Below are 12,113 nucleotides of genomic sequence, written 5' to 3' on the forward strand. Positions count from 1 at the left end.
ATGGACATTTCCACCTATGCTGGCATTGAACTATGGTCCTCAGAACTTTTGAGCTGCCAGTGCCCACAGTAGTGTAGGTTTTTTTAAATATAAAAATCGGTTTATTCTGAGAAGTCTTCCTAAATTTGCTTGCTATTATGGATCCAGGAAACAGTTAAAAAGTAGACAGTAGGGGCTGGGAAGGTGGCTCAGTGGTAGAGCGCATGCCTTGCATGCCAGAGGCCCTGGGTTCGATTCCTCAGCACTACATAAGCAAAAAGAAAAAAGCTGGAAGTGTCGCTGTGGCTCAAGTGGTAGAGCGCTAGCCTTGAGCTGAAGAGCTGAGGGACAGCGCCCAGGCCCAGAGTTCAGGCCCCACGACCGGACCCAAAAAAAAAAAAAAAAAAAAAAAAGTAGACAGTAATTCTGTCAGTCTTGAGTATCTTTTCTTTCTTGAAATTTAGAAATGTGGAAGACTAATAAGGTTCAACAAGTGAGATTGTTATATTTGATTGAAATATGAGTATGTCAAGAAATACAATAGTTTCTGGACCCTTTTCTAATAAAATTTTGAGGTAGCAATTTTTAAAAGTTAAGTACTTTCTTTTCCATCCACTAGGTTTGTAAATATTATCTCTGTGGTTTTTGTCCTGCGGAATTGTTCACAAATACTCGCTCTGATCTTGGTAAGTGAATTTTCTTTGTAACTTTTATGAAATTGGTGATTTAATGTTTCTTGGTTGGGCTGAGTGGTACATACCTGTAATCCCAGCACTGGGTAAGCTGAGAAAGGATGAGCCTAGGATGAGGATTACTAATTTCTTACTTGAAGTTCTTGCATGTTAATTGTATCAGTCTAATGTTAGCGTAATTAAACACGTGTCTTATTTCTACTTCTTCCTAAAAGCCCACTAACGTTGTTTGTTGTCCGTCATGGGGCTTGAACTCAGGGCCTGGGTGCTGTCCCTGAGTTTTTTTGCTCAAGGCAAGTGTTCTATCACTTTGAGCCACCACAGTTTCACTTGTATTTTCTGGTGGTTAATTGGAGATAGGAGTCTCAAAAGACTTTCTTGCCCAGGCCAACTTTGAACTGTGATCCTCAGATCTCAGCCTCCTGAGAAGCTAGGATTGATTACAGGTGTAAACCACCAGCACTAGATTAGTTCAGGGATTTTTCTTTGTTGTTGTTACAAAGGTGATATACAAAGGGGTTACAGTTACATAAGCCAGGTAAAGAATACATTTCTTTTTGGCCTATGTCACCCCTTCTCTCCCTCAGTTCAGAGATTTTCAACTTTGACAATGCTGACATTTTGAAGTAGTTTTCACTGACTTTCCCATGCATTGTAGGAGTTTAGCAGAATCCCTAGCTTGTACCCAGGATAACCAAATTTGTCTTCAGACAATTCTAAATGTCCTCTGGGTACAAAATTGCTCCCTAGTAGAGAGCTACTAGTGGTAAGTAGTCCCTTGCACCTGTTGATCCTACCGCTCCTATCCCAACACCCCAGGAAGAAAGAGGGTTATTTTCTGCAAGAATGGAACTAAGCTCTAGTCATGTAAAACAAAAAATACAGCACACAGTTGACTTGTTCTCTCAAGTGTGGTACATAACTTGTATTCTAGATACATCACAGTGTTTGCCTTAGAGTATCGAGGAGCACATTAGGGCTGGAAGAGTCAAGATCTTCTTGAAATTCCATATAGCACAGGTCAGTAGTGAGTAAAATGAGGTTGTAAGAGATTAAATGAGTCCTTTATAAGTGGGATTCTCCTGCCCTATAGAAGGATATAGCTAGATACTTTTCCTCAGAAGAGAAAGGATTTCTTTCTTGGGAAAGTTAACACTTTTTGAGAAGGTAGTCTCTTTGAGTATGGACTCTGAGAATCTCCTAAAAGAAAGTCTGAGTGTCTGATATTCATTTGGAAATGCCCTTTAAGGACAAACCTTGCCTAGCCAAACCAACTTCCAGCCATATTTTTTAATTAACAAAATCAGTCACTTGCCAGGGAGTACTATTCAGACATTTCAAGAAAGCATTCAACATAATAGATTAATTAACAAAACCAAGAGACAGGGGTGTGTAGTAGAATAAGTGATAATGGTGCCGTGCATGTTCTCTAATTTTCATTCTTTATTTTTTGGTTGAGGTGGAGGTCTTGCTAACTTTTTGTCCCGGCTGGTTTTAAACCACTATCTTCCTTATCTCCATGTCCCTAGTTAAGTAGCAGAGGTTACAGGCTTCAGATTCCATTCTGGCCTTAACATCCTAGATTCAAATAAGACAAATGGCTAATCTAATAGAACTAATTACTCTACTGTGGGTTTTTTTTTTTTAATTTTAGTAGTTTTATTGGAGATAAAAGTCTTACAGACTTTCCTGCCTTGGGTTGCTTTTGAGCCATAATCCTCGGATCTCAGCCTCCTGAGTAGCTAGGATTACAGATGTGAGCCACCCGGTCCCGGCCTCTGCTGTATTTTAATACTCAAGGTAAATTAGTATTGAGTGAGTTTTCATTGGCTGAGTTCAAATGTTTGAGAAACAAGTAGAAATACAGAAAATAAAACAAAAAAATCCAAGAGAACTCTTACTAAGCATATTTCTTAGGCGCATTTTGTTTGATTCTACAGAGAATACTATTTGTGTGGTCAAAAAATAAATACTAAGGGCTGTTTAGCTTAAATATATAAGATTGGTAAATTAAGTTGGGCACCAGAGGCTGAGATCTGAGCATTGCAGATCAAAGCCAGTTCAGGCAGGAAAGTCCATGAGACTCTTATCTCCAATTAGCCACCCCTCCTCCTGAAAGAGGAGTGTAGTTCAAGTGGTAGAGTGCTAGCCTTGAGCACAAAAGTGTAGGGACAGTGCCCAGACCCTGAGGTCAAGCCCCAGGACCAGCACCAAAAAAAAAAAAAAAAAAATTGGTAAGTTAAAAAAGCAAAGTAGTCATAACATTTATAAATTTAGAGGTAAGATCCATAAGACAGCTAAAAGTTGGAATTGGCTGTTTCGGAGATAGGAAGCTATTAGGTGTATGAGAAGTAAAGTTTGTTAAATGTCACATAAACACTTTCTTCCTTTTTCTCTCCCTTTCTCAGGTCCATGTGAAAAAATTCATGATGAAAATCTACGAAAACAGTAAGTTGTACTTTTTTGGTCTTCTCTTTGGCAGCATATGAGAGACAACCAGAAATTCACTTCATATATTCCTGGTTACTCTTTGTCCTAAATACAAACTCCTTGAAACAAGTTAATATACAATATATGACGTAGTGAATAAATGTTTATTTTGTTTTATCAGGTATGAGAAGAGTTCTCGTTTTATGAAAGTTGGCTACGAGAGAGATTTTTTGCGATACTTACAGAGCTTACTTGCAGAGGTAGAACGTAGAATCAGACGAGGCCATGCTCGTTTGGCATTATCTCAAAACCAGCAATCCTCCGGAGTAAGTATGAAATGAGTACAATCTTTGTAAAGGATCCTTGTTCTCTGAAGATCTAGAGACCTAATGTTTGAAACTTATCTTTTGAAGCTACACCCCTCACCCCCTTTAGTCCTAATCTGGTCCCTCCCTTCTTCCCCTACCCCCATCTCCCTTACCTTGTGCTCTGGGGATCAAACTTAGGGCCTTGTGCATGCTGGGCATCATTCTGTCATTCAACTACATTCCCAACAATCTGGGCACTCTTTTAGCAAGGAAACCAGTACAGGTGGGTTATCCTTGTTGCCTTCTACAGAGTAACTATTCAGCTCTATGAGGAAGGGAGTAGGATGTGGAAAGAGGCCAGGGGTGTCTAAGGAAAATTCCTGTCCATGGAGAGCACAATTGGAAAAGACAGTTCCCTTGACAAATGACCTTTGTACTGGAAACCAAGCCAAAGAAGCTAAGTCTGGCAAAAACCAGGGGAACCATTCCAGAAAGGGGACATCAAACACAGACTGTTGAAAAAGGAAAGAAGGGTTACATCTTACACAAAACCACAGCAAAACTGAGGTACTCTATCAGGAAGTAGGGCCCCCTGAATTTCGTTTTTTTTAAGACAGGATCTTGCCATTTAGATCCACCTGCCCTTGAACTGGTGATCCTCCTGTCTCATTCTCCTGAGTGCTGAGATTATAGGTGTGCCACCACCAAGGCCACTTTGAATTACATTTCTTGAAAGCTGGCTCTAGCTGCAGAATGGTTAGTGGTTTTGAAGGACTCACTGAAAGAAGCAAGTCCAGATATTTGGAAGCTTTTGTAGTGACTCAGACAAGAAATGTCAGTTTGGATGAAGACTGTAGAAAAAACAGGACTTTGGGGATTGAAGTTGGGTGACCAGGGAATGGAGAAATTCATGTACTTGCGTAGATCTTAGCTTAATACCATCTGTTGGGCTGGGAAGGTGGCTCAGTGGTAGAGCGCTTGCCTTGCATGCATGAGGCCCTGGGTTTGATTCCTCAGCACCACATAAGCAAAAAAGAAAAAAACCGGAAGTGGTGCTGTGGCTCAAGTGGTAGAGCGCTAACCTTGAGCTGAAGAGCTGAGGGACAGCGCCCAGGCCCAGAGTTCAGGCCCCACAACTGGACCAAAACAAAAACAAAAACCATCTGTTAACTGCAGAATTAATGGAGATGAGGGCTGGGAAGGTGGTTCAGTGGTAGAGCGCTTGCCTTGCATGCCTGAGGCCCTGGGTTCGATTCCTCAGCACCACATAAGCAAAAAAAAAAAAAAAAAGAATTAATGGAGATGAGCAAGCTGGAGAAATTTTTGTGCTAACAGTTTCTATCCTGGGTGACACTAGGTCTCAGATACATTTATGTATTTAATTTATGGAGGTAGTAGGGTTTAAATTTAAGACTAAGGTAGTCTACCTTAGATTCTTAGCCCTTTTTGAGTCTGGAGTTCGTTTTCAGCTTTCATTAGTAAAATGTTGATTTTACTAATCATGAGCTTTTCCTGAAATATAGGTAACAGACAAAATATGTAACTGATGGACAGACTTTTTTTTCCCCTTTCTTACTACCTAGTGAGACCATGTTAGACCACGTTTCACTAGGTAGTAAGAACTGGCCTAGAACTTAAGATCCTCTTGCCTCCTTATCCTGAGTGCCGCAATTACTGGCATGAGCTACATTCTGAGTGTGACAAAGTATGCTAATAATCCCAGCAGGCTGAGGCAGGGAAATCTTGAGTTTGACTACTCTGGGCTACATAGCCAGTCCTGTCTCAAAAGCCTTTTTTCTTTTTTCTTTCTTTCTTTCTTTTTTCTTTCTTTCTTTTTTTTTTTTGTTTCCCCCTGGTCCTGGGGTTTGAACTCAGGGCCTGGTCTGGCCTCAGTCCCTGAGCCTCTCTATGCTCAAGGCTAGCCCTCTACTACTTGAGTCACATTGCCACTTGCAGCTTTTCTGAGTAGTTTATTGGAGATAAGAGTCTCACGGATTTTACTGCCTGGGCTGGCTTTGAACCATGATCCTCAGATCTCAGCCTTCTCCTGAGTAGCTAGGATTACAGGCATGAGCCACTGGCACCCTGCTTCAAAGGCTTTCCTTGTTAGTACTTGGGATTGAACCCAAAGTCTTGTATGTGCTAAGCAAGTGCTTTACCACCTAGCTATACCTTTATCACTGAGCTTAAATGTTACCTTTGCTTTACTTATTGATAATATAATACATTTTATTTTCTTCAACAGGCTGCTGGCCCAACAGGCAAAAATGAAGAGAAAATTCAGGTTCTAACAGACAAAATTGATGTGCTTCTACAGCAGGTGAGGATTATATGCATTAATGTCAAAAAATAATTGAGAAAAACACTTTCTCAATAATTAAATTGAAAAGATTTAACATTAGTAGTCAGGGAAATACAAATTAAAGCCACAATGCCAGCAGAGCAAGATAGTACATGATTGTAATCTCAGCACTGAGAAGGTTGAAATCAGTTGGAGTTCAAAACCAGTTGGAGCTAAGTAGCAAGACTATAATAACATCTGTTTGAATGGCCCAAATGAAAAAGACTGGCCATACCAAGTGTTGACAAGGATTCATCAACTGGAAACCTCAAACACTGCTGGTGGGGTTGTAAAAACAGTTCAGCACTTTGGGAAAGATTTTATCTGTTTTTGTTGTTTGTTTGGTTGGTTTTTGTTTTTGTTTTGCCAGTCCTGGACCCTGAACTCAGGGCCTGGGCACTGTTCCTGAGCTTCTTTTGCTTAAGGCTAGCACTTTACCACTTGAGCCACAGTGCCACTTCTGGCTTTTTCTGTGCATGTAGTACTGAGGAATCGAACCCAGGGCCTCATGCATGCTTGGCAAGCACTCTACCACTAAGTCACATTCCCAGCTCTTAGTCTGTTTCTTAAAAGGTAAAAAATGCCAGGTGTCAGTGGCTCAGGCTTGTAATCCTGGCTACTCAGAAGGCTGAGGTTGGAGGATGATAGTTCAGAACCAACCTGGGCAGGAACCTGAAACTCATATCTATAACTACCAAAATAGCTGAAAGTAGAACTATGGTTCAAGTGGTAGAGTGCTACTCTTGAGCAAAAAAAAGCTCAGGTACAACACTCAGGCCCTATACTTAAGCCCTAGGATACCCCTCCCCCCCCAAAAAATAAAAGCAGCCAGCAAATAAATAAGTAAATAAATAAAAAGTTAGTCAGTGCTGGTGACTCATGCTTGTAATCCTAGCTACTCAGAAGACTTAGCTCTGAGGTTCCCAGTTCGAAGCCAGCCTGGTCAGGCAAGCAACTCATCTCCAAATAACCAGCTAAAAACCAGAAGTAGAAGTGTTACTCAAGTGGTAGAGAGCCCATCTGAAGTGAAAAGCCCAGTGAGAGTGTGAGGCTCTGAGTTCAGTCTTGGATACCAGCAACAACAAAAAGGTTAGAAATTGGGGCTGGGAAGATAGCTCAGTGGTAGAGCGCTTGCCTTGCATGCATGAGGCCCTGGGTTTGATTCCTCAGCACCACATAAGCAAAAAGAAAAAAACCAGAAGTGGCGCTGTGGCTCAAGTGGTAGAGCCTTGATCTGAAGATCTGAGGGACAGCGTCCAGGCCCAGAGTTCAGGCCCCACGACCGGACCCAAAAAAAAAATGGTTAGAAGTGCACTATGAGCCATTCCTCTCTTATGTACCCAAGTAAAGTGAAAATATATCCACTTAGTGACATTTACAGATTATTTGTAATGTCCTCCCCTAAAATAGTAATAATTCAGATGCCCAGTAACAGGTAAATGAATAATTAATTTGTGGTGTAGCTATAGAATGGAATACTAGCTGGGTACTGGTGGCTCATGCCTGTAATCTTCTCTGCTGAGGGTTAGATCTGAGGATCTCCGTTCAAAGCCAGCCCAAGCAGAAAAGTCCATGAGACTATTCAGAAAAAGCTGGAAGTGGTGCTGTGGTTCAAGTGGTAGAGCACTAGCTTTGAGCACAAAGAGGCTTAGCAACAGCACCCAGGCCCTGAGTTCAAGCTGGCATCGGGGGAAAGGGGAGGGCGGCAATGGAATACTACTTAATAATAAAGAGGAATTATCTACATTAACTGTGGAAGGAATCTTAGTTTGATTGAAAGAAGCCAGACCAAAAAGAACATAATGTATTCAACTAAATTCTGTAGTGATAGAGCCAGATCAGTGGTTTCTTGGGCATATATATGGGATTGAGTTTGCAGGAAGAACAAAGTGGTACATAAGGAAAGCTTTTTTGGGGGGAACGAGGGGTGGGAGTCTGTCATGGGGCTTTTGAATTCAGGGCTTGGGCACTATCTCTGACTTTTTTTGCTCAAGGCTGTCGCTACCACTTTGAGCCACAGCACCACTTTAGTTTTCTGGTGGTTAATGGACTTTCCTGCCTGTGTGGCTTTGAACCTTGATTCTTAGATCTCAGTCTCCTGAGTAGTTAGTACTCTGACTGACGATAGCTTTGGTCGGGTGGATGTGATCGTTATCTAGATGGTGCTGATGATCTCATGTATGTATTGCATATGTCCACACTAATCAAATTGAACATTATTTTGTTTCATGTTATGAAAGCTGTAAAAAAGTCACAAGGAATAAATCCAAACAAGTTTCAGAAAACAAAATCACTAAATGCTAATGAGATGTAGAGGAAAACAGTTTGATTAGGAAAGAATTTCAACTATTTTTTATTCTTTCATAGATTGAGGAATTAGGATCTGAAGGAAAGGTAGAAGAAGCCCAGGGAATGATGAAATTAGTTGAACAGTTAAAAGAAGAGAGAGAATTACTTAGATCCACAACCTCGGTAAGTAATAAACTTTTACAGTTATTTAGCTTGTTTATTGTGAATTAGTTGGGATTTAATGTTCTGAATTACAAATCATCAAAACATTTATTTTTGGTCCAAGACCTGGGGTTCAAACTTGCTACCCAATGCTTTTCCTCATTGGCTTACAGTCTACCACTTGAGCCATGCCTCTATTTTTTTTTTTTTCTGTTGGTCGTGGGGCTTGAACTCTGGGCCTGGGTGCTGTCCCTGAGCTCTTCAGCTCAGGATGAATGCTCTACCACTTGAGCCACAGCGCCACTTCCAGTTTTGACTAATTGAAGATGAGAGTGTCACAGACTTTCCTGCCTGGGCTGGCTTTGAACTGTGATCCTCAGACCTCCTGAGTAGCTAGGATTATAGGTGTGAGCCACCTGGCTTATGCCTCCATTTTTTTAAGGGCCAAATAATGTTTTTGGTTGGCAGACAACCAACCGAAAACATTTTGTTTTAGATAAAGATACAATGTTTTAGATATGAAAAGGTCTTTGATGGCTGCTGAGCTCTGTTTTGCATCACCAAAGCAGCCTTACCTAACCTGAAGATAAAGAATGAAAAGGAAAACAACCTCAGACTGTTTCTCCCTCCCTACCCCCTCTCTCTTTCTCTTTCTCTCTCTCTGTATATAATATATATCAATACATATATATCTATAGGTCTTCATTAATATATATTTCCTTTTTTGTGCTGGATATTAAACTCAGGGCTTAATGCTTGCAAGACAAGTTTTATGCTCCTGAGCTATATCTGTAGCCTGAATATTTCTGTGATTCCAGAATGTGTAGTGTTTTCACCCTATCAGCAAACTAGCCATTAGTTCTGCAGCAGCAGACAACAGCCTGTGGTGTCTCTTACTTACTTCAGTTCATATGCTTAAACTACCTGAAGTAATGTCAGACCAGACTTAATCCTTAAGATTTCGTGCATGTGTTTGTTCCCTCAATATACACGCATGTCCATATCAGATCATTAAATGCCATTTATATATTCCAGGTTCTTTTTTCTTTTGGGGGGGGGTCCAGTCATGGGGCCTGAACCCTGGGCCTGGGCGCTGTCCTTCAGCTCTTTAGCTCAAGGCTAGCGCTCTACCACTTGAGCCACAACACCACTTCCGGTTTTTTTCTTTTTGCTCATGTGGTGCTGAGGAATCGAACCCAGGGCATCATGCATGCAAGGCAAGCACTCTACCACTGAACCACCTTCCCAGCCCCTCCAGGTTCTTTTTACCTGTGCTTCTGACTGGTTATCAGTTTGCAAACCCTCACCTGGGGTTCAGCCACTCTGAAACAAGTATACCAGTATTACAAAGTTCCTTCTAGAAACCCCCAGGTGTTCAGTTATCTGGAAGTTCTTTGTGCTTTTTTTTTTTTTTAATCTTCATTGCATATACATTATGAAACATAGGCACAATGTGATTTGACTAAAAGAACATGATGTTTGCAAATAGACTGAGTAGGGAAAACCAGTAAGATTTACTGTGGAGATTTTTCTTGGCCCCTAAGTGCAGCATTCCTTTCTTTTATGGAGTAAGAACACTTCTGAAATAAGGGTTTTCTGATCTGTCAGACAAGATAGGTCAGAGTATTACTTTATGTCTGGCTCCAAAACACAGGGAGGTAAGAGAATATTCGAAGTTTCTGTGACCTGCCTTAAGGAAGACAAGTTACAACTTTTCCTTGAAGAGAAAGTTACGAGCCAGGACCACAGATGAAAAGTAGCAAGCCGGGCGCTGGTGGCTCACGCCTGTAATCCTAGCTACTCAGGAGGCTGAGATCTGAGGATCGCGGTTCAAAGCCAGCCCGGGCAGGAAAGACCGTGAGACTCCTATCTCCAATAAACCACCAGAAACCCGGAAGTGGCGCTGTAGCTCAAGTGGTAGAGCGCTCGCCTTGAGCTGAAGAGCTGAGGGACAGCGCCCAGGCCCAGAGTTCAAGCCCCACGACCGACAAAAAAAAAAAAAGAAAGAAAAGTAGCAAAAAATATCTTACCACTGACAGTACAGAAGAAATGGTTATGATTACTTTCCCAGTAATTTTTTTTTTGGGGGGGGGGTGGGAGTCCGGTTGTGGGGCCTGAACTCTGGGCCTGGGCACTGTCCCTCAGCTCTTCAGCTCAGGGCTAGCGCTCTACCACTTGAACCACAGCGCCACTTCCGGCTTTTTTCTTTTTTCTTATGTGGTGCTGAGGAATCGAACCCAGGGCCTCATGCATGCAAGGCAAGCGCTCTACCACTGAGCCACCTTCCCAGCCCCTCCCAGTAATTTTTTTGGGGGGAAGCAGACAGGGAGTTGTAGTCCTGGGACTTCAACTCGGGTCCTAGGCACTATCTGTGAGCTTTTGTGCTCAAGGCTAGTGCTCTACCACTTGAGCCACAGCTCCAATTCTGGATTTATTTTGGTTCAGATGCTCATGACTTTGCCTGCCTGGACTGGCATTGAAAAGCAATATGCAGATCTCAGCCCTCTGAGGGTAACTAGGGTTACAGGTGTGAGGTACCAGCACCCAGCTCAATAAAATACTTATTTACAAGTTTGAGAGGCTGGGAAGGTTGGCTCAGTGGTAGAGTGCTTGCCTTGCATGCATGAGGCCCTGGGTTTGATTCGTCAGCACCACATAAGCAGAAAAAGCTGGAAGTGGTACTGTGGCTCAAGTGGTAGAGCGCTAGCCTTGAGCTGAAGAGCTGAGGGACAGCATTCAGGCCCATGACCGACCAAAAAAACAAAAGCTGTTTTGACTGCTGACTTGCTAACTCACCTTAAATCTTTAAATCATGAATTTTTAAGTTTGGGTTTTACTTTTTTTTTTTTTTTTTTTTTGGCCAGTCCTGGGGCTTTGGGCGTGGGTACTGTCCCTGAGCTTTTGCTCAAGCACTCTACCACTTGAGCCTTCGTGACACTTCCAGCTTTTTCTATGTATGTGTTATGGAGGAATCAAACCCAGCGTCATGCGTGCTACCAGCAAGCACTCTACCACTAAGCCACATTCCCAGTTCTTATTAATGATATGTTAGTATTTATACAGCACACATATTAAGCTCATGTAAGAAATTAGACAAAACGATAACTTTCTAGAAGTTGAAATTTTCCAAGGCAGCATGAGTATTTGACAGTTGAAGTTGACCGATGGTTTTAGTGCTTTCCCTGGAGGCTATTCAGGTTGGTTGCTTTTGCCATGCTTCCTGCTATAAAAGTCCAGTTAATATCCAAAATTACAACTTTGGTGGATATTTACAGCTTTTAGATTCATTAGAAATAGGCTGGGGGTAGGGTGGGGTATGTAGTTGAGGAGGTGGGAGTGAAGGGATGGTAGGGGAAACAAAGAGGAGGCAACAATGCTGGATAAGAAATGTACTCATTACCTTGCTTATGTAACTGTAACCCCTTTGAACAGTACTTTTACAATAAAAAAAAATTTAAAAAAATAGGCTCTAAATATTACTTTTACCAAATCTGTTCTAAATGTGTGGGTTTTTTTTTTTTTTTTTTGATTTGCTATTCTTTCTTTCATAGGTATTCTTATAACAACTGACTTGTCATTTCAGACAATTGAAAGTTTTGCTGCCCAAGAAAAACAAATGGAAGTCTGTGAAGTGTGTGGAGCCTTTTTGATTGTAGGAGATGCCCAGTCACGGGTAGATGATCATTTGATGGGAAAACAACACATGGGCTATGCCAAAATTAAAGCTACTGTAGAAGAATTAAAAGTAAGTTTTGGGATGTGAACATAGCTCAAATGGTGGCGTTCTTACCTAGCAAGTACATTGGTTGTCTTAGGTTAATCCTTAGTACCATCAAAAAAAGTTTACAAGAAACCTGTATTTTAGCTGTAGCTAAAACTAACTACTCTAGCCAGGCACTGGTGGCTCATGCC

The 12,113-nt window shown here is 41.6% G+C and overlaps 1 protein-coding gene across 10 annotated transcripts in view; it reads left to right on the forward strand.

Annotated features, from left to right (window-relative positions):
- The window catches only part of Luc7l3 (LUC7 like 3 pre-mRNA splicing factor), a 31,670-nt gene that overhangs the window by 7,637 nt on the left and 11,920 nt on the right, over positions 1-12,113 (forward strand). For 9 of the 10 annotated variants that reach the window (XM_070028371.1, XM_070028367.1, XM_070028366.1 and 6 more), the window contains exons 2-7: positions 599-665; positions 3,080-3,119; positions 3,283-3,427; positions 5,655-5,729; positions 8,118-8,222; positions 11,785-11,946. In XM_070028371.1, the coding sequence (XP_069884472.1) occupies positions 599-665; positions 3,080-3,119; positions 3,283-3,427; positions 5,655-5,729; positions 8,118-8,222; positions 11,785-11,946 (594 nt within the window). Of the gene's footprint in view, positions 1-598; positions 666-2,401; positions 2,472-3,079; positions 3,120-3,282; positions 3,428-5,654; positions 5,730-8,117; positions 8,223-11,784; positions 11,947-12,113 lie in introns of those variants that run through there. The other variant, XM_070028373.1, reaches the window with a different exon arrangement.

The sequence above is a fragment of the Dipodomys merriami genome, unplaced genomic scaffold (assembly GCF_024711535.1).
Source record: "Dipodomys merriami isolate MVZ:Mamm:240054 unplaced genomic scaffold, mDipMer1.0.p SCAF_19, whole genome shotgun sequence".
Lineage (NCBI taxonomy): Eukaryota > Metazoa > Chordata > Mammalia > Rodentia > Heteromyidae > Dipodomys > Dipodomys merriami.